This window comes from Podarcis vaucheri, assembly GCF_965113315.1.
Source record: "Podarcis vaucheri genome assembly, chromosome: 3".
In the NCBI taxonomy this organism is placed as follows: domain Eukaryota; kingdom Metazoa; phylum Chordata; class Lepidosauria; order Squamata; family Lacertidae; genus Podarcis; species Podarcis vaucheri.
Window position 1 is genome coordinate 93,009,628 of NC_138761.1, and position 26,236 is coordinate 93,035,863.

General features: G+C 42.9%; 1 protein-coding gene across 2 annotated transcripts; it reads left to right on the forward strand.

The window, feature by feature from the left end:
* Positions 1-420: 420 nt before the first annotated feature.
* On the forward strand, positions 421-21,934 carry KLHL31 (kelch like family member 31). Of its 2 annotated transcripts, none has more exons than XM_082218306.1 (3): positions 421-509; positions 4,801-6,004; positions 17,430-21,934. In XM_082218306.1, exons 2-3 carry the CDS (start codon positions 4,833-4,835, stop codon positions 18,160-18,162), a joined length of 1,905 nt encoding a protein of 634 aa, XP_082074432.1. In that variant the 5' UTR covers positions 421-509; positions 4,801-4,832; the 3' UTR covers positions 18,163-21,934. The 2 variants fall into 2 exon arrangements, with proteins under 2 accessions (XP_082074432.1, XP_082074431.1); XM_082218305.1 differs by having other exon boundaries at positions 433-614.
* The last annotated feature ends 4,302 nt before the right edge of the window (positions 21,935-26,236 follow it).

Sequence of the window (26,236 nt, forward strand, 5' to 3'; positions counted from 1 at the left end):
CAGCAGCAAAAGGCCCCATTAGTTAAAGTGGTGCTTCAGGTTAAGAACAGTTTCAGGTTAAGAACGGACCTCCAGAACGAATTAAGTTCTTAACCCGAGGTACCACTGTATATGAAAACCTGCTGGAAGGGAGGAGCAGGGAAAACTTTCAGTAGGAGTTAACCAAAGTTCAGAGGGGCGAAGGTTTTTTAAAAATGTAGTTATTCTAAGGGCAATGTTTTTAGTCATTTACGCTGGAACGGTAACCCTGCCGTAGTACAGCAGGGATGGAAGGAATGTAATTTCTAGGAGCTTAAGCCTCATTTTATTATCCTGTAGACATCCAGTTAAGTTGACTTCAGATTCAAAGCCAAGCAAGCAGAGGAAACATAAACCCTTCTGGGTGACAGGAAAGGATGGGAGGGAGGGGTCATTTTTAAAGTGCCCCAGAGCGCAGGCTCCAGACTCTCTCATCCACAGTGGCAGCAGGGTCACACTAGAAACTTCTGTGGCTAGCTAGGACTTCTCAGGTGAAATCCATTTCCCCTTCCCCCTGCCTTTTCTCATTCTTTTCAAGAAATATTCTCGTAGACATTGTGCTGGTCAGTCCTGGGAAGGCTCTGTTGCTGAGAAGGGTAAGGCTGCTCTCTAATCCTGTTCTTATTGAGCTGATTAGCTTTCTGGGTTTCTGAGCGTTCCTAGGCGGTGGGGTGGTGGTGTTCCTTCTATTTAAGAGCTGGAAATGCCCTGGGATGAATTCCCTCCAGGCTACAAACTTAATGTGGCCAGCTATGGCTATGGGGAGGGGAGGAGGCCCTGAGGAAAATGAAATTGGCAAAGGCTTTCCTTTAACTGCGTGTTTTCCTGTACAGTTTTTGACAAGTAACTTGGTGAAAGTTTGCTCCAGGAAAAATCCGCAAGGAATTTTGCTGCTAAAATTTCACAGGGCTGGCGGCAGTTCCCTGTTGTAGAAAAACAACGGTTTTAAATATTGATAAAATCTGTTTTTTATTTTCTTTTTAAAAAACTTGAGCTACAAATCCTTACATAGATCTCATATTAAGCTTTAAATATGTAAAGGATACTTGGCTGTCTTTAAATGTGCATTGCACTTGCCAAAGGAATATCGGCATAGCCAGCTAAGAGAGAATTGATACATATCCAAAGCATGCTGGCTATTTTCAACCTGTGCAGATGAAATAAACAGAATTTTTTATTTTTATTTTTAGTAATGGAGAAAAGAAAGGGCTGCAAATGTATACCTGGCAATATTTCTTTTTTTCTCCCTTAAAAAGAATTAAAACCCCAATCATGAAATGTGCTTTAAACTGGACCTGCCTTAAAATGGCAAGTGGCTTTGAGAGACCCCAGAGAGCGATGCTATTCTTGGAAACGTCCCTGATAGCTTTCAACAGATGCAGCTTGAGGAATGCAGCTGGGGGGGGGAGCAGCTGACCCGCCACTTTGGCAAAGTGACATTCTGGGACCTCTGCTCATTCTGGTACGCGAGCGATGGCTGATGCTTCTAACACACACACAATCATCTCGCTCGCTTGCACATAGCTGCCACCTAGCAGGAAGGACTGGGTGACGGGTGGACGCCATACCCCCTGAAAGAGGAACTAACCATTCCTTTCTATACTTAAAATGCTGAATGGTTCATGCTTTTAAAAAACTCTGTGCAAGAAAGAGCTAATGCAGATGGTACTCCACTATACAGCATTCCTTAACCCTTGCCTGTTTTAACATTTGGCAGCGCTCTTTGAAGGGAACTTGCAGGGGCTTGTTTCAGGCTGCCGATGCACTCGCTTGATCTAAGATGTTCGTTACATCTTGATTTTCCTCTTCCTCCAAGCAGATCAAATGTGGTATACAGCAATGTCCTCTCCCTTCGCTAGTCTATCCTCAGGACTGACTCTTGGAGTTTGGTTATGCTGAGATAGAGTGACTGGTCCAAAGTTATGCTCTATGGCTTAGAGAGGATTTGAACTCAGGTCCTAGTCTACCTTATCTAGAGCATTCAAATCCATGTAGGTCAATGCTTCACTTTGTCACATACCCTCCAACACTTCTCCATAGCTGTCAACATTTTCCTTTTTTTAAAGGGAAATTCCCTTATTCCGCATAGGATTCCTCGCAAGAAAAGGGGAAAGTTGACAGCTATGCATTTCTCTGATGAAAATAGGGACGTCCCATTCCATAAGGATAATTTTTACTATTTATACCCCACACATCTTTCTGAGTTTCCCCAGCCACTCTGGGCAGCGTCCAACATATATAAAAACAGAATAAAACATTAATATTTTTTTAAAAAAAACTTCCCTATACAGGATTCCCTTCAGACAGCTTGGGCATCAGATAACTCCATACCCTCCAAAATTTCTCCAGTGAAAATAGGGACATCCCAAGGAAAAGTGGGACATTCCGGGATCAAATCAGAAACTGGGATGACTTCTCTAAATCAGGGACGTCCCTGGAAAATAGGGAGACTTGGAGGGTTGTTCTCTCATTGGTCCTCTACCAACCCTACAGGCCTGAGTTGTAGGTGGGTTGCTGGTTTTCTGCTTTTGGCATTACAACAGTTTCACCCAACCTGGTGCCCTTCAATGCTGTTTGAGGTTAGCATAGCACTTGTCTTATGAGGAGGAAGAAGCGACTGAATTATTCAGGAAGGTTTCCCATGTCATGTGACAGAGCACTCAGCTGGAAGTCTGGATCAATTCACGGTGAGAGTTTTGACCAGAAAGCTGGTTTGGTGAAAACCAGAATGTGCAAATCTGCAAGTGCTTTGTGGGGACAAACTGTAAATTAGGCTTGTCTGCAATTGCTCAAAAGATAAATCCTGTTGATTTCAGTGGGGCAGGTGTAAATAAATATGGAGGTCATCCATAACCATTCTCCTGCCATTACAAGTAGGATTTTGTTTTGCTTCCCTGTACTCCTGGTCCTTTGGTGGAGCTCTATATAATTTAAAACCATTTCAGATCCCTAACTACTACATGGTCTGAAAAGAAGGGAGGTTGTCGATTTCAGCTGAATGCAAATTAAACATGTGCTGTACTCAGTGTTGTATGGCGTTTGCCACATGGGCAAGGAGTGAAGAAACATTACTTGTCATGAGGAAAACTGTCATGTGAACCCATCTTAAAAATTCATCTATGCTGTTTTTGTATTATTATTGGATTTTTTTACAGTGCATTTATTGTATTACTATCTTTCTGCACCTTATTTTAATGTATACCATTTACTATATTTTGGTTTCATAATTTCTGTAAATTGCTTAAGGATTTTGACAAAAGATGTTAAGCAGTATATAAAATGTCCTGGAAATAATTAAAACAGGTTATTATTATTATTATTATTATTATTATTATTATTATGATGTAAGTAAGTAAATTTGGATTCTGTCCTATACAATATAAAACACAAAATACATAATAAAAACAAATCAACCCAATAATCTCCCCTCTCCCCAAGTAATTTTTTAAAAATACAATAAACTCTTTTTTATGTACATCAAAACAGATTGAAAGACTACAGTGGGCCTGTTCTACCCAATTCAGTAGTAGTTAGGTGTAAAAGAGCCACAACTTTCAACTTGATTTATTATTTCAAAATTGTATGTTTCTTTTTCACTGTTATCTCTTAGTCTAGTCATGCTGTTTTGGAGGAAAATAATTCCCTCAGGCTTTAGCAGGCCGCTGAGTCTATCTACAAAAGAGAAGAGCAGTCTGTTCTTACATATGAAGGACAGTGGCAGTCTCCAGTTTAAGTAAATAAATATGCACACTCCCAATCCCGAAACATACTGATTCGGAACTTCAGCCAGTGGGACTTGCTTCGTACTAAATGTGCTTTAGGGTTGGGCAGTGAATCCTATCTATTGGTCAGCTTGCCCACACTACAAAAAAAGAAAAAAGAAAAAAATGGGGCTCAAGGACAATGCACAATTTTCTCGTGTTATGGGCCCAGCAACCCTGTGAAGCAGATTGGTCCGAGAGATTTATTTATTTATTTTAAAATTTTATATACCCCCATTTCTTTACATAGGTCCCAAAGCAGCTTACAATCATGATATACGATATACATAACTTAAAACAGAAATTGAACCTGATTTTGAAACCGCCTATATAAAATAATGCTGCAAAACATCTTGGAAGCATTCAGGGTGCAAAAGCCTCCAAAAATAAAAACTGATTTAACCAGGCATCTGAAGCTCTGTAGGGATAGTGTCCGTGTATAACTTCTTGTGGCAGGGAGTTCCGCCGAGTTGGACCCACAGCTCTAAAAGCTCAACTCATTGACATGAGTCAGATTCTGGCCCACAGCAAACCACTAATAGGGCTCCCTGCCATGATCTCAGTGTCCAACTTGGGGTGTGTCAGCCTTTCAGTAAGCATCATAACTTATTGAACTCCCTTCGAGTTGAGGTCAGACAGGCCCACTCCATACTGAACTTCTGAATATATTTTTATTATTTCAGCAGACATTTAAATTGATGTTTGTAATTTCAGCTGGTTTTTCTTTTTGGTATTATATTTTTACAAACCACTTGGGGAGTACGAGTTTGACACTTGACACTGAGTAGATACAAACCACCATTTACCAAGCAACATTTATTCACCTTGCATGAGGTTACAGATGTGTGTGATTGCGGAGTTTTCCATAATCTCCTGCTGTTCCACTTTTCTTATTTTTCTGTTTCCGTTTGCCGCCTGCAAGGATGCTTTGCAGTCGTTTTCAGTGAGATGCTGAAAACCAATGCACTGAAATACGGGTCTAAAAGTTGTCCTTTTCTCCTTCTCCTTCTCCTTCTTCTAGCTAGCTCCTGGCTGTGATATTATATTGCAGTCATGGCGCCCAAGAAGAAGAACGTCAAAAAGAGCAAGGTGGATATCAATGAGCTGACCATCATCGTGGAAGATGGTCCTCTCAGCAAGCTGAACGGCTTGAACGGCCTTTTGGAAGGGGGGAATGGCTTCAGCTGTGTCTCAACTGAGGTTTCCGATGCTCTCTACAGTCCCAACCTTTTGGAAGGGCTGTGCAGGATGAGGCTGGAGAACTTCCTCTGTGATTTAGTCATCGGTACCAAAACAAAGTCTTTTGATGTCCACAAGGTGGTGATGGCTTCCTGCAGTGACTACCTCCACAACATCTTGAAGAAAGATCCATCAACTCAGAGAGTGGACCTCAACGATATATCTCCCCTGGGCCTAGCTACTGTCATTGCATATGCCTACACAGGAAAGCTCACTCTCTCGCTGTATACTATAGGTAGCATCATCTCCACAGCCATCTACCTTCAGATTCATACCCTTGTGAAGATGTGCAGTGATTTTTTGATGCAAGAAATCAACGTGGAGAATTGCATGTATGTTGCCAACATCGCAGAGACATATGGACTCAAAACCACCAAGGAAGCAGCTCAGAAATTCATCAGAGACAACTTCATTGAGTTTTCCGAATCGGATCAGTTCTTAAAGCTCACTTTTGACCGGATCAATGAACTTCTTGCAGACGATGACTTGCAGTTGCCTTCTGAACTCGTTGCATTCCAAATTGCAACGAGATGGCTGGAATTTGACCAAAAAAGAGCAAAATATGCTGCGGATCTGTTGAGCAACATTCGCTTTGGTACCATCTCTGCCCAAGACCTGGTGAATTATGTTCAGACTGTACCAAGAATGATGCAAGATGCAGATTGCCATAGACTTCTAGTAGATGCCATGAATTACCATTTGCTTCCCTACCACCAGAATACATTGCAGTCTAGGAGAACAAGGATTCGTGGAGGATTACGGGTCCTGGTTACGGTTGGGGGACGCCCAGCTTTAACAGAGAAATCCCTTAGCAGAGACATTTTATACAGAGACCCTGACAACGGATGGAAGAGGCTTACTGAGATGCCTGCTAAAAGCTTCAACCAGTGCGTCACCGTGATGGATGGATTCCTCTACGTGGCAGGTGGAGAAGACCAGAATGATGCCAGGAATCAGGCTAAGCATGCGGTCAGCAATTTCTGCAGGTAACTGGTTATTTATAGAGGTAGTATGTTCAGCACATAACAGCTCCGGGGAGGGAGGGAGAGGGAAATGCAGATGCATAAACAGCAACGGAAGAACAATCTTGATTGAGGTTGTTGTATTTAGCATAGGTGCCTGTGATTGACAAATGCCATCCAAGCCGTGCCGAAAGGGAATACAGTGGTACCTTGGTTTATGAACTTACTCCATTCCAGAAGTCCGTTCTTAAACCAAAGCATTCTTAAATCAAGGCATGCTTTCCCATAGCAGTGGGGGACTCAATTTACAAATGGAACACACTCAACAGGAAGTAAAACATGTTCTAATTCCAAGGCAAAGTTCACAATCCAAAACACCTACTTCTATTTTTTAAAAAATATTTATTGAATTTTCACAAATTATATAAACACACACAATACACAATACAAACGTACACACACAAAAACAAACAAACACGTATAATTTCAAATCCTTTTTTTTCTTAAAACTTACTTCACCGACTTCCCCATACCTCCCCTTTCTGCATTCCAATTCCCAAATTTGTTTCAGCAAATCCTCCCCTTAATTTTATCCAATTTTTCCTTTTCTTTTCTTTTACTTAATCTTTTACAGCTGTAGCCCCTTACTTTCTATAACCACAACATTTTAACACTCATTAATTTTACAATATTTCTTAAGATAAATTTTAAATTTCTTCCAATCTTCTTCCGCTGTCTCTTTCCCCTACTTCTAGGTTTGCAGTGTTCTTAATCCAAGTTGTTCACCACTGTACCTGCAAAGGTCGATTATTATTTCTGGAAGGAAAAAACAGCCAGAAAAAAATTGCCTTTGTGACAAAGTTAGATTAACAGCGTCCCTATTTATATGTTTACAACAGGGATGTTGCAAAGAGGAAAAAGCATGTACAAGCATGCTAGCTCCACTCCCTGTTTCCATTGACATTTGTATGTTCAAGGGTGACTGTCTCCTGCAGGAAAGCCTCCTGCAGCCATGGAAGACAATGGGGACACTGCAAGCAGGCTCATGCACGCTCCCCATTCGTTGTGTGTTTAAGTCCCCTTATGAACGCCTGAATAATTCAAATGTCTCAGATGATATGCATGTTGGATAAGACTCAAATGCTTCTCCACCCGAGAGCTGTTGGTGCTTCACAGTTGTCATATTAATTTGAAATAGGATTAGACAGGCACATTTTCCTTTTCTTTGTCATAGTAATATATTTACTGGCCTATATGTAAGCACATGAGACTCTTAATCTCAGGGTGACGGGTTTGAGCCCCACATTGGGCAAAAGATTGCATTGCCCCTTGGGGTCCCTTCCAACTCTACAATTCTATGATTCTAAATGGTGTAAGGTATCAAGTGCATTTGCTTTATTACCCTACAACTGGGGTGTGGAACGGGGCTGCAGATGTTTATCCCATTAGTCCAAGCAAGACAGGGGTGCTGGGAGTTGTGGTTCAGCAACCTCTGGAGGGACAAAGGTACCCCTCACCTGGCCTACAACACGGATAAGGACCCATTATCTTCTTTATCTCTTTGGGTTATATTGCCAATATTAAAGTTGTCAGTGGGCCATGCTCAAGAGAATAAACACACACTATCTTTTACGCACAGAAAACCACAAACACACTGGGAGCCAGTATCCGATGATAACAGAGGTGTGGGGTTAATGCATATGGGCTTCTCAAATGTGAGGGGTGGTGATCGTGTGATGGCATCACTGATTTCCCACCTTTTTCTACAACATGCGCTGCATCAACACTAAGCTAGGAACTGTACAGGATATAGAAGTGGCTATGTTTCCCAGACAGTATTGTGGTTTATATATCATGCTTCTGTAAATGATAGTCATATGAATGAATGAATTTTATTATTACGGTCACAGACCAGTTCCGAGTCACTTACAATATCAGGAAAATCATAAAACACAACAGGGATACATTGAATTGCAATTGGGTATAACAGAGACAATTCAGCTATAGTGGCAGAAATGTGTGTGTGTGTGTATTGATCACTAAAATATAAGCTAAAATTGTTGTTTAAAACCTTAAGCATTTTGGTAGCACAGCTTGTTCCCTAAGTTTTATGCTGCCATCTGCCTTATTGCAGGGCAGATTCGAGGGTAAACCATACGTGGAATGAGTCTGCCCCTGCTTGATGGAGGTAGAAACTGTCTCTCATGTCTTGTTACGCTGCCGTTTCTACGGGGATATATGCTCAGTATTTATTACTCCTGTTATACAAAAATCTCCAAATGGGTCTGAACTTCAATGTCTAAAACTCCATGGTGGTCATATGGTGTACGGTGGAAAGATTTGCACTGGGAGCCTCTTGTGACCATGTGACCATGCAGCCAGAACTGGGTCAGAATGGCCACTTACCATCTTGCCAGTGATCGGTGGTTGCAGCCTGGTGTGGCATCTCCTCTCTCCACTGGATGAGTAGGTTTAGATTGTTTCCCTGTCTGCTCCTGGGCTGCAGAGGCTCACAGGTTCCCGCCTAACCCATCCTTCAAATGAGCCAATCCGTGGGGGCCCTGGGGAGGGGCATGGCCATCTACTTAGCCTGGCCAAACACTCCGCACAGCATCCAATCGGCTGGGATGCAACCATGTTAATCTTAACATGAAAACCATCCAGTGCTGGAGATCCAGGTTTGGGGAAAATGTTTGGACAAGGTGTTCTCAATAAGCTTCAGTGGACCCATACCCACATCCCTATCTCGATGCTTCCTTCTCCCTTTGGTTTTAATCGTCATCACCTCCCACAGAAAGAAGGCAGCACAAAGAGCCCTTGCTCCCTCTGCTCACTTTGCCAATGCGGCTTCTTCTTGCTCCTCCCTGCTCACTTGCTTGGCAATGGCAGGTAAATAGGCAGAAGCAGCAAAGAGGAGGTTTCAGGAGTTGACTGTGATCCCCCTGCTGGCAGGGAGTGCCTTAGCAGGTGCCCAACAATGCTGATCCCTGACAGCAGCCCATAAACTCTCTTTCTCTCTTTTTTAATGTGAACATAAACCTTTCCCATCCTCCAGGTTGGTCATTCAGATGCAAGGGAGGTATTCTTAACACTGTCTGAAATGGCTTAGGAGATCAAGGAGTTGTATTCAATGAAGTTTTACTCAGGGTAGACACACCAGAATTAATCATCATGACTAAGTTAGGCCCATTAATTTCAGTGGGTCTCCTCTGAACTGAACTTCATTGACTGTCACCAATGGGAAGGCCAGAAGCACTAAGAAAGGTGAGTTGAATAAATGAATACATGACCAATTTTAATTCGAATATGATAAAACGTGATGGACATGGGTAGGGAAAAATGCACACAGACTTTTTATCCTGCCTTATTCTAAGGAACTCAGGGTGGTCACATGATTTCTCTCCCCCTTGCCCAATAATCCTGTGAGGTAGATTTGGCTGTTGGCAGGGGCGAAACTAGACTTTATTCCACCCGGGTCAAAGACTCCCCCATGCGCACTTGCACACACACACACACAAACAGGGTGGGAGCCTCAATGGTGCCCCTTTGGAGGCTTCACCCAGGGCAAAAACCCAGCTAGCCCCTTCATAGCTATGGCACTGGCCGCTGGTGGCACTGCTGCCCCAGGTCTCATGCTGTTTATTATAAATTCCCCATTCTTCCTCCCAGAAGCTCAGAGTTGACTTATGCTTGGCTCCCAGGCAGAATTGCATTGCGTGTCTTGATTGCACATCATGTACCTACAGTGGTACCTCGGGTTCAGTACTTAATTCGTTCTGGAGGTCTGTTCTTAACCTGAAACTGTTCTTAACCTGAAGACCACTTTAGCTAATGGGGCCTCCCACTGCTGCTGCGCCACCGGAGCACGATTTCTGTTCTCATCCTGAAGCAAAGTTTTTAACCCGAGGTACTATTTCTGGATTAGCGGAGTCTGTAACCTGAAACGTATGTAACCTGAAGTGTATGTAACCCGAGGTACCACTGTATTTTGCTGAGTATTTGTGCATAGCATAAGGAATGAGAAAATAACTCCCTTCACAGTTTCCCCCAACACTTGTATATGTAGCAAAAGAGGCAATGTGTATGATCCCTTAAACTGGGGCAGCGGCTGTAGCTCAGGGGTACAGCACATGCTTTTAAGATGCCCTGGCATCTCCACGTCAAAGAACTGCAGATTGGCTGAGGAGACAAAACTGGGCTAGATGGGCAAACAGTCTGGCCTATAAGGCAGCTTCCTCACTGTGAATCTGAGAATGCTCATGAGGCAATCCTTCCACACTGTCATGAACGTTCCTTCATTTCTTCCATGTATCTATAGGGATTTTAGAGGAAATGGCTTAGAGAGTTCCGTGTATGGATGCCAGTCTTATATGAGGATCACCCACAGGAGAGCAAGGTGCCCCTATGTCTAGATTCTCATGGATTGTGGGTTGTGGCAAAGGTGGATGGTTTCACCATGGTTTTTACCATGCTTGTACCATTAAACGTGACAGGCATTCCTACTCTCAGATACTATTTGATATGTGTTTCTTTCAAAGATATCCACCCAACACATTTAAAACAGAGACACATTTCTAGCAGCCATGCAGAGAACCTTTACATTTCCATAGGTTCAAGTCAGATGTGATGCTCCATTGGGGGGGGGGGGTTGGCCAATTATTTTTATTGATGTTCCATGATTTTTAACAAATCCTCATCAAATTAATACAAATTCAATACAAATCTAAACACTTACTTTCCTCCCACCCCAGATGTCCCCTCTATTTTCCTCCTTCCTTTGGTGCTCCCAATAAAATAACTTTTCCAACTCTCATTTCAAAATACATTCATCGCTTCTTCCCACACATCAACTGTTCAATTACCAGTTTCTGCTATGGCTTTTATATATTGTTATAGCCTGTCCTCAAAACAATCGAGTAGAGTAAATCCTCTTCTATCTCTCTAGAAGAGTCATTCATCAATTTTCAAACATTTCCTTCTGATACCTCTTGAGTAACACTTTGCCTGAGAAAAACAGATCTTGCTTTTCCCCAGACAACATGCATGCATTCCTCCTTAACGTGGCATTGGACGTTGTTGTCTGACATCTGGCCCCAATAATCAACCATTCAGCCTCACTGGTGTAGTATGCAGAGGGTGAAAATGAAACCCCTAGAATTTTTTTGTATAAATATATAATATACATCCCTCCCACAACGCTGCCAATCTCCCAGCGTCACCCACCCTTCACATTTTGCCAAATTTAATCCTCAGTTTTACATACAACCAGCTCATTAATAAATAAGCACAATCCATATCTCCTCTTTTCTGTCTGAAAGTCTCAGAAGCCGTCAAGATGGTATACACTGTGGTCCATCCTGTCCCTTTCACTGTTCTTATTTCCAACTTCAGGCTTCAAGGGCTGATATGGATTTTGCTGAGATTACACATTGCTAGCAGTCTACTATGTCTTTGGGAGTGGGGAGCAGACAAGTGAGGCAGGATTTTCTATGGGACTGCCCCAAGTGGTTTGCAGCTTTTATTACCCCTGGAAGAATAGTGCCCATTGGCATCAATGGGCATTAATGGGAATATCCTGGGCACTTCAACCACTGGTTTGGGAAGCACATTATGCTGCATTTTTATTTTATTTTTTGCTTCTAACATTTCACCTTCCTTATTCCTTATTCACCTAACCTTATTCCAAACTCTATTCAGGAACAGGCCTACCACTGGCTAGTTCCCTAATTTAAGATGAAGCAAGCCTTTAAAATAGAACTGGACTTTGGGAGCAATCCTAACCCAAGGTCTACTGGGATAACCAGAGTTTGGAATACAGTAGGTGTATCTGTATCTGTAGCTAAGTCCTGGCTCAGCCCTGCTCAGCCAAGCACGTCCCCCAAAAGTAAAGGCATCCCTGACCATTAGGTCCAGTCGTGGCCGACTCTGGGGTTGCAGCACTCATCTCACTTTATTGGCAGAGGGAGCCGGCTTACAGCTTCCAGGTCATGTGGCCAGCATGACTAAGCCGCTTCTGGTGAACCAGAGCAGCGCATGGAAACACCGTTTACCTTCCCGCCTGAGCGGTACCTATTTATCTACTTGCACTTTGACATGCTTTCGAACTGCTAGGTTGGCAGGAGCAGGGACCGAGCAACGGGAGCTCACCCCGTCACAGGGATTTGAACCACCGACCTTCTGATCGGCAAGTCCTAGGCTCTGTGGTTTAACCCACAGCGCCACCCGCGTCCCTCAATGTTAGTTCTCATTAAAAGGCTTTAAAAGGTATCTATCCATATTTATCTTTCCTTCATCTATTCCATCTTGCAAAGTCCATCTACATGGCTTAACATAAGAGCTTGTAGTAGAGCAGAACTGACAAGGAAGAGTCTACTTGATCTTGGTTTTGCTAATGAACAATCCCTGTGGTGCTATTTTGAATAGTATTTAATCCTTTGCTCACATGCCATTTCCAGCACTGTAAGTCACACACTTCCAGCTGTTATTAGCTCTGCTGGGGTGGGGCAGTGGCTCATGAATAGCAACAGTACTGGAGAAATGGGGTTGTTTAGCAGGCCATCTGTGCTTCAAATTTCTCCTCAGCCATTAGTTCAACAGGTACCTTGAAGCAAGGTGATCTCTCTGTCATGGCCATTATTCATTTCGGACTGAGTTTATGCCATCCACTCACTTGTTATGGTTAGACGAGCCTCTCTGTCTCAGCCTCTTTCTGAAATATGGGGACAATAATATTGGCATAACTTACAGGGTTGTTGAAAGGACTAGTGAAGTGCTTTGAGCACTAATCTTAAGTATTATCATGTACTGAGGGGAAGATAATGGAAATCAAATTGCTCTTCCTTTCTATGCTTAGGCTTGATAATTTTGAAATTAAATTATTTACTTCTGGTCGTAAAATTATCATTCAATAGGCACTAAAAATGAAGCATTAAAAGAACGCTCCATATTTTAATTTTGTAAATCCAGTATAGAACATATAATTATAAATGTTAACTCTGTGTTGAATTGTGGCTACAGGATATAAATAATGTATTTCGTAACTTGAACCAGCAAAAGTATTTATATGCTTTAGAGTACTTTATAGGCTTATATATCCAGAGTATTTTTGGGTGGGATTCAGTCACATACTGGCAAATGCACATTAAGCAAGTAAAGTTCATTTGGCATATTTGAACTGCTGCTTCTCCCCAGAAACAGACTTTTTGTGATTATAAAAAGTGATGGCAAAAGGCCCTAGAAACATGGGATAGCAACTGCTTGATGCAACCCTGTATAACCTCCCCACATGCAGCTTAGAATGAACACTCAATAAATAGCTGACATAGTCTAACCTCCTGATCAACTTTGTATAAACAAATCTGGCAAATGCTTGGCAAACAGGTTGTCTGGAAACAGCAACTATGTCCAAATTAAAGCAGGTCACAAACTTTTTTTCTTTTTGTAGCTGAAAGCAGAATCAGAAGAGACAGGAATACAGAGATTGGGGAACCTTATTTTATTTTATATTATTACAGAGTTGTAGGCCCTTGCAAGACAACTAAACAACAAGGCTGATATTATTTTCTTTTGAGTTAATACTTTCTTTCCTGCTTCTTAGAATTAGCAACATATAGCAATGCAACAAATATTCCTATTCTCACAGGGCAAATTCTAAGGATGTAGCCATATTAATCTGTTGCCAAGAAAACAGCAAACAGTCTTGTGGCCCCTTTAATAACAAACAGGTTCATTGTAGCATAAGTTTTTGTAGATTGCAAATGTTACAAATCAGACTGGCTAGCAGCAACTATATTGCAATTGGAAGATTCTGTTACCCAAATTCTAAACATTTGGGCTAATATATTTTCTGAAGTTACTATAAAGCCAGGATTTTAATCCTACCATTTCCTCACTGTTATCTGAAGCATTATGAGTAGTGCTATTGGACATGTTAGGAAAGGGATGAAGGTACTGTAAATATGACTTGAGAAGCCAGGACTGAAATTCTGATCCCAGAAAGTCAATAGAAAATACTCCCTCATTTCTTGTGTGATCCAACCAGACAGCCTCTTTCTCTTGCCCCTCCTCCCAAATTTACAGTAAATTATAAACCACCTTAGGTGCCTTGGCAGAAATTCAGCATATAAAGTAAATGAATAAATACATAAATTTTACGTAGTTACATACAAATAACAGATGGGCTCATTTCACAGAGAATATAATAAAATGTAATGAAACTAGAATATGTTACTCCACAACGTGCCATTTCTGGCCATTTCCAATGTTAGATTTTGAGTCATGTACTTTTAACGACATTAACAAATAGTAAGAACATTCTCCAAGGGAGAAGTTTTCTTTCTCCATCTCTCTTTTTGTATGTGTATATGCATATGTTTTGTCTTAGCATTCATGTACGATAGTCAATGGCTATTTCAAACATTTCTGGTAAATAACTAGGAACAAATGAAATCGGTTGACTAAGAGCAGTGAGATTATATTAAATGTCCATTCAGTTTGGTTTTATTAGTGAGCTAGCAGTTTGATTTTCCACATGTCAGAATCAAAAGAATAGATGCAATATGCATACTAAACTCAAGCTTTTTCCAGTACTCACATGCAACAAATTACTGGGTGATACCCAACATTAGTCATACTCAGAGGAAGCCCAATGATTTTAATATACAGTGGTGCCTCAAGTTAAGTACTTAATTCATTCCGGAGGTCCGTTCTTAACCTGAAACTGTTCTTAACCTGAAGCACCACTTTAGCTAATGGGGCCTCCTGCTGCCGCCGCGCCACCGAAGCCCAATTTCTGTTCTTATCCTGAAGCAAAGTTCTTAACCTGAAGCACTATTTCTGGGTTAGCGGAGTCTGTAACCTGAAGCGTATGTAACCTGAAGCATATGTAACCTGAGGTACCACTCTATCTACTCTGAGTATGACTTAATTATGTATCACTCACTGGAACATAATGGGGGGGAAATATGTAATGAAGTACATAATAAATAATATGAAATGTGCATATTATTAAACCTAGTTTTATTACAGAGCTGTTACCAGGCGAGATTCAAACATCTTACTGAGCCCAGCCTGCTGCTAGTACAACAATAATTTAACAAGATCAATGTCAAATGGTTAATCTCATTCATTGCCTCCCCATTTTGTTCGTTGATTAAACTATGGACCTGTTGAGGAAGCAGCTCAGCCAATATTGCAATTCTTATGCTTTCCTTGGGATCATTCTTTCAGTGCCATTGTTTTTCCATTGTTTTTCCATGTCTCCATGCCTGAAACCAAGGTAATGGTATCCAGCTGAGATATGAGTCATCTTTCATGAGGTACAAGTGGTTATGAACTAGACCCCCCAATGTAGAAAGTTCTGTTTCCCCAAAGATAAACGGCCACCAAGTTAGACAGCTTTCAAATGCGGTTAGATAAATTCGTGGAGGACAAGGTTATCAATGGCTACAAGTCCCAATGGCTATATACACACCATATTGAAGATCAGAGGCAGTATGCCTTTGAATACAAGTTGCTGAGCATCAACAGCTGGAGATGGCTATTGCCTTCATGCCTAGCATTGGGTTTACTGCTGTGGGAAACAGGAAGTTGGAGTAGATAGGCTTTTTGTCTGATCCAAAAGGGCTTTTCTTATGAAGATGCATGTATGAGCATGAATAGGACCACAGTACAGTGGTACCTCGGGTTAAGAACTTAATTCGTTTTGGAGGTCCGTTCTTAACCTGAAACTGTTCTTAACCTGAGGTACCACTTTAGCTAATGGGGCCTCCTGCTTCCGTTGCACCGCCACCACTCGATTTCCGTTCTCATCCTGAAGCAAAGTTCTTAACCAGAGGTACTATTTCTGGCTTAGCAGAGTCTATAGCTTTGAAGCGTCTGTAACCTGAAGCGTCTGTAACCCGAGGTACCACTGTACCAGGGAAGGAAGATTTTATCTTCTCCCACATGCCACTGTCTGGATGTAATTACCGCTCACTCATCAAAGCAGTGGGCCGGGTTTGTGACCCTGCGTAAGCTTCCCATGCCAGGGTGATACCCCCGTTAGTTGCAGACTGTTGCTCCGCCCCTTCCCCGGCTACCTAACCAGGTGCCGACTGGGGGTGCAGAGCAAAGACGAGGTAGTCCAGGGCTCCAGTCGACCATCTCTCCTGCCTGAAAATTCTATTTGCTCCATAGCAGAAAATATCCAGCTGCCATATCATACCTCCGAAGTTCCCCAGGAATAAAACAGGACATCACGTTTTTCCGCACAAGATTACAGCAGCCATTTTGGGTGCTGCACTCTCATGCCATGTTGTCCCTCCGAAAAAGCACTTTTGGGGGCTGTGACCTCCCATGGTGTCCAAAAACATGTTATTTTGGGGTGCCCTGTGAGACCTTACTCCGGAAAAAAGTGAATTTTCATGTTGAGAGCACAGTGTACGTCACATGACTCACTCAGGAGCACATTTCGGAAGATGCTCGTTTTTGTTTGGGCTCTGGAAAAGTTGGATGGTATGCCATATAAGCAATGAGAAGTTTGGGGGAGGGGGTGATTTCAACTAGGAAAACAGTACAGTGGTACCTCGGGTTAAGAACTTAATTCGTTCTGGAGGTCCATTCTTAACCTGAAACTGTTCTTAACCTGAGGTACCACTTTACCTAATGGGGCCTTCCGCTGCTGCTGCACTGCCGCCACATGATTTCTGTTCTCATCCTGAAGCAAAGTTCTTAACCCGAGGTACTATTTCTGGGTTAGCGGAGTCTGTAACCTGAAGTGTCTGTAACCCAAGGTACCACTGTACAGGAGATAAGAGAGCAATACAGCCTTTTTGGCCCACACCATGGCCCCGACCTTCAAAGCCCTAAATGGCCTCAGCCCAGTATATCTGAAGGAGCATCTCCACCACCATTGTTCAGCCCAGACTCTGAGACCGAGCACTGAGGGCCTTCTGGAGGTTCCCTCGCTACAAGAAGTGAGGTTACAGGGAACCAGGCAGAGGGCCTTCTCAGTAGTGGTGGCAGCCCTGTGAAACGCCCTCCCATCAGATGTCAAGGAAATAAACAACTATCTGACATTTAGAAGACATCTGAAGGCAGCCCTGTTTAGGGAAGTTTTTAATGTCTGATGTTTTATCGTGCTTTTAATATTCTGTTGGGAGCTGCCCAGAGTGGCTGGGGAAACCCAGCCAGATAGGAGGGGTATAAATAATCAATTATTATTATTTAATTATTATTATGATTCACTTTGGGCTGATCGCTGCTTTTAGCTTTGGGAAAAGCTAAGATCCGATGGTGGGCTTGCATCTAGTTTAGCCCTTAATAATGGCAATGTTTGGGAGTCTTCATTTCTGAGAAAAGTAGCAAACAAGAGAGTGGCAGCTACAGCAAATACAAATGTTGTGACTTAGAGCTGTAGATGAAGTTTGGATGGCACCAGTAATCCTTTCCCCCTCCCTATTTCTTTCAGGTACGACCCTCGTTTCAACACATGGATTCACCTGGCCAACATGAATCAAAAGCGCACCCATTTCAGCCTGAACGTGTTCAACGGTCTCCTCTTCGCAGTGGGCGGCCGCAACTCGGAAGGGTGTCTCTCTTCCGTCGAATGTTATGTCCCGGCAATTAATCAATGGCAAATGAAGGCCCCTCTGGAGGTGGCAAGGTGCTGCCATGCTAGCGCGGTCATAGATGGTAGGATCCTGGTCACCGGAGGCTACATCAATAACGCTTATTCCCGCTCGGTTTGCATGTATGACCCGGCTAGCGACAGCTGGCAAGACAAGGCCAGCCTGAGTACCCCGAGAGGGTGGCACTGCGCCACCTCCCTGGGGGAAAAGGTCTATGTCATGGGAGGGTCCCAACTGGGAGGCCGAGGGGAAAGGGTAGACGTGCTTCCTGTGGAGTGTTACAGTTCTTACCCCGGCCAGTGGAATTACGCCGCTCCTCTCCCAACTGGTGTGAGCACCGCCGGCGCTTCCATCCTCAATGGGAAAATTTACTTGGTGGGAGGCTGGAACGAAATAGAAAAGAAATACAAGAAATGCATTCAGTGCTACAACCCTGGTCTTAATGAATGGACCGAGGAGGATGAGTTGCCGGAGGCCACTGTCGGAGTGTCGTGCTGTACCATTGCCATGCCCAATACCAAAACCCGGGAATCCAGGGCTAGCTCAGTATCTTCCGTGCCAGTCAGTATTTAAGTATTTTAAAACATAGCTTTAGAAAGACTAGGTTAAACCCTTTTTTACGTGCCTATAGGAAGGGGTGGGGCGGGGTGGGGGAGGCGACCTTTGCTTGCCAGTGAATTTCGGTTCTGCAAAACCAGCCCATTTTCATGTCATTGGAAATGCATGGTATGACCTGAGGAATTTAAAAAATGTAAGGCATTTGCCACGTCAGGACAAAGCCACAGGCCTCTGACTTTAAACATTAAAAGCACCTCGCTTCTTTCGAGAGCTGTTTCCCAGGTTGCACAGCTTATTTGGATAAAGTTCTCAAGAGTTGGAGCTTCGGCCTAAAAGAGGATAGGCAAAGACATCCAACATATATTTGAAAATATAGTACTCACCTGCTATGTAAAACTAACATACCGTTATCCCAGGACTATTCTTTTCTTTAATCAATTTGTATCCCACTTAATATTTTAAAGTCTCTTTGGGTTGCAATGCATAGGGCTATGTCAAACATCTCAGAGTCCCCAAAATGTTACCTGCATATGCATTAGATTTCCTTCCTTCAATAATTTCCATGCAGGGGTGAGACAGCAGACCTACAGAAGTTCAACTCTGGCATTTCTAGACTTTGGGCAGCTTTCTCCAGTTTAATAACATCATTTTCACTTAAAAGTTCTGCTCTAGGTTAATTAACATAGATCAGGCACGTCCAACTTCCAAGAGACTGTGATCTACTCCCACTATAAATAAACTGGCAGTGATATACTCATTGGATTGACCAGAGTTGTTGAGCTATTTTGGGGGGAGGAAATAGGCTTAAGCTCATGCGCCTTTATGCTCAAATTTGGGCCACTTTTGGAAGAACTTCCCTGGTTGACATTGGGGCAGGAGGAGCATAGGTGGCGCCCCCGGGGCTGTACCACAAAGAGTTTGCCAGCACAGGCCGCCAGCCTGGGCTGCAGATCTGGTGGACTGAGAAACTGGATCTTCCTTAACACCAAGTTAAGGAAGGCTGCTCCATAGGATGAAGAGTAGGTAGGAGCTGCTATTAAAAAACAGCCTTTTCACTGTGAAGGAATGTAATAATACAACACACACACCCCTTACTGAGTTAATGGCAAAGCCCCCATTGATCTTGACAGCTCCTGATTGTATTCCAAGAACTCAATGCTCTGCCTGTGTATTCAGAAGTAAGCTCCATTGAGCTTAATGGAGCTTACTTCTGTAGCAGTGAGCAGAGGATTGCAGCTTGAATTGAAATTCATCTCGGTCATACCATTCAGCTATTTTTTAAAATCTAAAAACTGGGGGGGAGCGGGGGATTACAGCATTTTTGTAAACACTACTGCATTAGATCTATAACAACAACAAAAAAGGTTTGTACATTACTTTTAAAAAAAAACAAAAACTAACCACGTGGTATTCTAAAATATAAGCTTAATGGCTCATGGTAATAGGTAAGCTGAAATTGGAAAAAAACACTTTGGTCCAATAAGGTAGTTTTAAGTAGGATTGTTTAGGGTAGAATGACAGGGGAAACTTTGGGAATCCAACACATTGTTAATTTAATAAAGCATTACCACTTGAATTACTTATATTATGTAGTATGGAAGAAGAATAGCCAGCTTTAACTAGATGAGTCTGAAAAGCGTCCCCTCCCCCCACTGTTTATATACTTGAATGGCCCTATCCATGTTGCTGAGTCATATTTCAAATCAATAATGTAAAAAGTAGAAATAATCTCTGTCTCTTCACAATCTGCAAGAAAAAAATGACCCAAATTGTTTTGGGTTTTTTGTTTATTTATTTGTGTGTGTGTGTGTGTGTGTGTGTGTGTGTGAGAGAGAGAGAGAGAGAGAGAGAGAGAGAGAGAGAGAGAGAGAGAGGGAAGGAGAATAAATCAGGAGTGGCTCTATGGGCAGACAGTCCCCAAGCTAAGTATCATGGCAGGGGGACTGGGACTGTAGGCTCTGTAGGTTTAAAATCAAGAGCTACTAGGAACCAGGAACCAGGCAGAGGGCCTTCTCGCTAGTGGCACCCGCCCTGTGGAATGCGCTCCCACCAGATGTCAAAGAGAAGAACAACTACCAGACTTTTAGACGACATCTAAAGGCAGCCCTGTTTAGGGAAGCTTTTAATGTTTAACAGACCACTGTATTTTAATAATTTGTTGGAAGCCGCCCAGTGTGGCTGGGGAAACCCAGCCAGATGGGTGGGGTATAAATAAATTATTATTATTATTATTATTATTATTATTATTATTATTATTATTAGTCAGGCTGCCATCCCATGCCTGGTAGGCATTCTGGTGCCTGCTGGGATTCTTGCAACATTCTGGACTAGAACCTTTGTTTGATCCATCAAGGCATTTCTTACACAAAAGTCAAGCACAGCAGTGGCTGACATCACTTCCCAGTGCCCCTTTTTCAGTACACGGATGAGTGATGGGCAGCTGCCAGGGGTGCCAACCTGAATAAAATATGGGGGGGGCAGGTAAGCCCCACCCTGCATAATTGATCACATGACGTGACGCATGCACACTATTTGAATGGCAATGCCCATCAACTTGCGGGGAGCGCAGGACCCTCAAATGTTTTACGGAGCGGGAGGCAAAGCCCTCTCTGCCCCAGGAGTTGGTTCCTATGGCAGCTGCCATTGTAGTTTTCCCACAATGCCTTGCAGCAACACTACATAACTAGGGGCAATTGTGGCGTCCAGCCCTGGCAAGAATGCAGACTCAGGGTCACTTCTACAATCCAGTTGTTCCTTCAGTGTTACGAGGTCTTTCTGAATATACACACTTGCTTGGTGTGAGTGACAGATCAAAGGGACTCTACACCCCCTCACCTCCCCCCAAAGTAGGCCATTCAGGTCAGCCTGCCTATGATCTAAATGGGATGTATAGGTATAAGGCCTAAGCACACCATTTCCCATGCCCTCCCTCGTTCGGAGGGGTAATGATTGCATGTTATTAAACATGAGTGTATGTTTGTCTCCCTCGGATGTGACATTGAATGCAAGCTGATGAAGGAGAAGAGTGTGCATAGGCCCTCTGTGTACATGAAGAATGCATTGAGATAAAGTGAAGGTTAAGGAAGCTGGATTTTGTGTTTAGGTCTTGAGTTTGGCGACGCATGTTGTCATTTTTATTTTTTGTCACTGTCAATTTTGTAGTCCAGTTCCTGACCCTATAAAAGATGCTGTTTTCGTCGGGCTCTTTTGTTTCCAGATAGCAGTTTCATTAATATAAAGGATGGTAGTTGCCTGCAGAGGTCATGTTGTTGGATGAAAAATTAGGAGATGGGAAATATTGAACAGAAGGCAGTCTGTCAGGTAGGAAGAAAGTTTTATTTTCCAAGTTTTCGCATAATTGGCCAAGGCCTCCGTTTGCACAAAGTGGAGCCCTTAAGAAGGACTTTTCATCCCGTTTGAAGTTTAGTAGTGTTGTGGCTTTCTCTGAGGCAGGCTATGCAGTTATGAAGCATGGGAGGGAATTCAATCAGAGATGCATCTGCTCAACTTTGACTCTGAAATGATGAGATTCAAAACAGGCAAAAGAAAGTACTTCTTCATACAACAAATAGCTAAAATATTAAGCATTTAAAATATGGAATTTGCAACCACAATACAGAGTTATGGCTACTGGCTCAGATGGGGATTAGACTTCAGTGGGAGATACACATTAAATTCAAAATATGTACAATCTGTGTACCAGTGTACAGAATAGTGGCGCTGTACCAATAAACAAGTGTACACCTTTTTTTTTTTTTTGCACAAAACAATTTGTATAGGCATAATGGAGATGGCTTGTACCTGTGTTCAAAGTAACAGATGAAAAAGTTTAGCATCGTGGATGACCCATCTATCAATAGCTATTAGCCGTTATTGCTGGCTATATGAAACTTCCACGTTTAGAGACAATATGCCACAGAATGCCATTTGCTGAGGAACAACAGCAGTGGGTGACTGCAGGCATCTGGTTGGCCACTGTGGAAAACAGGATACTAGCTTAGATGGACTACTGGTCTAACGTCACAAGTTTTTTCTTAGGATCTTAGCCTACGTCTCATCATAACAAGTGGCCCTTTAAATCTCCAAGCCACCTAAAGTGTCATAATGTAAGATTTTGGAAAACAATGAATGGGAGACCACATGGAAATACAGTGGTACCTCCGGTTAAGTACTTAATTCATTCTGGAGGTCCGTTCTTAACCTGAAACTGTTCTTAACCTGAAGCATCACTTTAGCTAACGGGGCCTCCTGCTGCCGCCGAGCCACCAGAACCCGATTTCTGTTCTTATCCTGAAGCAAAGTTCTTAACCTGAAGCACTATTTCTGGGTTAGCAGAGTGTGTAACCTGAAGCGTATGTAACATGAAGTGTATGTAACCCGAGGTACCACTGTAGAACCAATGTGACAGGTTCATGGCTCCAGGAGTCTTGTATTAATGGCTACTACAGGTGTGGTGGCATCTTTTGCTGATTCTGCAGTTAGGACTCACCCTCGCTTCCTCTTGTCCTGATGCTGTACTCCAGGGAAAATCATTCTTTATAGCTTAATTGGAGCAAATGACAAATCGGCTTTTTTCTCCAGATCATAGGTGCCAACTCCTAATGGTCGAGGCACTTTTGTCCACCTCACCCACATGTTTTTGTTTTGAGGGAGCTGGACCCCCTCAAAGTTCAGGTGCAGTTTGGCACCACCCCTTGGCTCCTTGCAACGTCAGGAAGTCAAGCAACTTCCTGCGCGTGATGTCGCAATCAGATTGAAGAGATGGGGTCTCTGCTCCAGATTGACATTTGCTCCCATTTAGCACTAAAGAGAGGGACGCATGTGGCACTGTGGGTTAAACCACAGAGCCTAGGACTTGCTGATCAGAAGGTTGGCGGTTCGAATCCCCGCAACGGGGTGAGCTCTCGTTGCTCGGTTCCTGCTCCTGCCCACCTAACAGTTCAAAAGCACGTCAAAGTGCAAGTAGATAAATAGGTACCGCTCCGGTGGGAAGGTGAACGGTGTTTCCGTGCGCTGCTCTGGTTCGCCAGAAGCAGCTTAGTCATGCTGGCCACATGACCCGGAAGCTGTATGCCGGCTCCCTTGGCCAATAAAGCGAGATGAGTGCCGCAACCCCAGAGTCAGCTACGACTGGACCTAATGGTCAGGGGTCCCTTTGCCTAGCACTAAAGAGTGGGTTTTCCCTGGCAAAGGAGTGGGTCAAGGGGGAAAGCCGCTCCAACCTATGCCTAGAAATGGTGGGTCAAGAGGAAAACTGCTTGGGCCTGTGCTTTATAGACAACAGACAAGCAGAAGAGTTGCTGGGCCTTTGGTCCCATCAGTTTCAACAGGGATACAAATGGTGTAAAATTTCTCATGTCGGGGCAGCCTTTGCCTTCCATTTGTTTTGGACTAAAACTCTCATCTGCTCAAGCCAGCATGGCCATGATCATGTTCCTTACTGTGCTGGCTGGGACTCATGGGCATGGTAGTCCAAAACACCCCTGGAGCTAATAATTTCAAAATGAGCAGTCTTCAGTCAGTGCAACTCCAGAGTCATGTGACTGGAGTTAATAATAGGTAAAGGTAAAGGGACCCCTGACCATTAGGTCCAGTCGTGACCAACTCTGGGGTTGTGGCGCTCATCTCGCTTTATTGGCTGAGGGAGCCGGCGTACAGCTTCCAGGTCATGTGGCCAGCATGACTAAACCGCTTCTGGCGAACCAGAGCAGCGCATGGAAATGCCATTTACCTTCCCGCCGGAGTGGTACCTATTTATCTACTTGCACTTTGACGTGCTTTTCAGCTGCTAGGTTGGCAGGAGCAGGGACTGAGCAACGGGAGCTCACCCCGTCGCGGGGATTCGAACCACTGACCTTCTGATTGGCAAGTCCTAGGCTCTGTGGTTTAACCCACAGCGCCACCCATGTCCCAGCGAAGTTAATAATACTTTTCTCAATTAAACTGAGATTGTAGCAAAAGAAATGTAAAAAAGGAAAAATAATTGTGTGTTACTGTTTACTAAAGGTTATTACCTCCTATGCAAGCCCTGTTTCTGTGTCATTAACAGAAACCTGACATACTCTTCCTGGCATAGAAATAAGTGGCATGGAGATAATTAGTCGCTTCAGCTGCTAATTTCTGTGCGTGTGGCAGCAGTTAGAATCCAATATGTACCCGGAGGGCCACATTTCCCCTGTTCTAGAGCTTGAAGCACAGTAGCTGCAGCAGTAAAAGGAGGTTGTTGGTAAACCTTGCCACAGAGACTAAGCCTGCAATGCATTGACAGGATTGAAGCATGGTAATAAAGCCTGAGGATAGGAAGGTGTCATTCACAATAAGACAGTGGGATGCCGTTTGCACTATTATCTCTGGAAAAACATGAGCGAGTCTAAGGGTAAATGAATGTTGGACAAAATACCTGGATCCACATTGTACGGTGAGAGACAAAGAGAGAGAGGTTGCTGTCATTGAAAATCTAAAGTTATACTAATAAACTGATTGATGGTTCAACTGATTTATGATTTATTAGATTGTAAGGAATAAAATGATGGTAGCTTTCATATTCTCACTAACGAATATGAATGGGGAAAACACGTTGTCTGGTATACATCTGCTCGTCTCCTCTTTCTTCTCTGCTTCACTTAAGATATAGATCTAAGTTAACAGAGATTAATTACACTGAGCAGTTTCCAATATTGTGACGTCCACAGACGTGCTTTAAAAACAGGGATGAGAAACCTGACACTCCAGGTTTTTGTTGGACTTGCAACACCCCTGACCACTGTCCATGCTGGTTGGACCTGATGGGAGTCTAACAACTTTTTGGAGGGGCTCAGGTTTCCTTGTTTTCAAAAGATGAAGTTATAAAATGAAAACACTTTCAGGCTAGACTGTGGTAGGTACAAGGGAACACATACCTTTCTTAGCAGAAGATGCACAAATGTAGTTTGAGAACTTTATTACTTAAAAATTTGATGCACTATGGTGGAACAGTAAATGTGTTACTAGCACAGCAAACACCGGACTGAGCTAGACTGATAAAGGAAAAGTGATTTATATGTGCCATATGTGCGATATAACAATGTGCCACCAGATGGCGAAGTGGAGTCCCATTTTTCACTACTTGTTTTCCCTGTTTAAATTTACGTGTTTAACTGAAACGCTTCTTTGATGTGTCTAGATCCAGCCACTCTATTTACTCATAAAACCTTCAAGGCAATTGTGAAGTCTGTTGAAATGAAACCCATCTCCACTGAAGTAATATAAGTACTCTGACCATAAAATATTCTTTGTATTATTCCCCTCGGTGATTTTTTCCCCTCCATTATATAGTACTTGGAATATTTATTTCACACCCTGTGTACTTTATGGAAAGCTGTGTTGACTGTCAATTAAGTCCTTCATTTTCTGATTCCTTGCATGAAAGTACAGTTCATAATTTCTACTGTTTCAAGGCTTTGGGATACAGACTAGGGCTGATGGGAGATGGAGCTCCAGAACATCTGTAGGGTAACACTCTGGCTAACTCTGACATAGGTCATGTCTGCACTATGGACAGTTGAAGATCCAGCCCTACCTACATATGCTGGGAACTGAACCTGTGTTCTTCTGCAGGTAAAGCAGATTCTCTACCAGTTATATCATATTTGTATCCCACCATTACTCTGAGGAGCTCAGATTATTGATGGTCCTCTCTCCAACCCCCAATTTTATTTCACAATAACCCTGTGGGGCAGGTTAGGGAGCAATAGACCCTGTACTGCATTGTAAAATATGTATTCAGCTTAAAAGTGCCCTGCTGACATAAAATGCACACATTTTCTTCTTTTAAAACGCATCAATGAGCCACGTGATTATACAATCCTCAGGCGATGTTTTCATATTAACTTTTTTTGTACGTTCTTTGTGCTTCTGTGCTAATTCTCTTTCGAAGAAGAAGATGAGACTGTGCTACAACTCTGCAAAGGAGTAAAATAATGCCGACACATTGGAAAACCAAATCAAGAAATGCTGTTATAATTAAAACTGGAAGTATATATTGTATTTTTTTAAAAAAACAACAACACAGTATACATTATGTGCAGTTGAAAGATACAGTATCAGCCAA

Excerpts from the sequence above, each read along its gene's own strand:
- KLHL31 (XM_082218306.1), top strand. The coding sequence starts at position 4,833 with ATGGCGCCCAAGAAGAAGAACGTCAAAAAGAGCAAGGTGGATATCAAT. Across the intron at positions 6,005-17,429 it reads GCGGTCAGCAATTTCTGCAG|GTACGACCCTCGTTTCAACA; the intron begins GTAACTGGTTAT and ends TATTTCTTTCAG.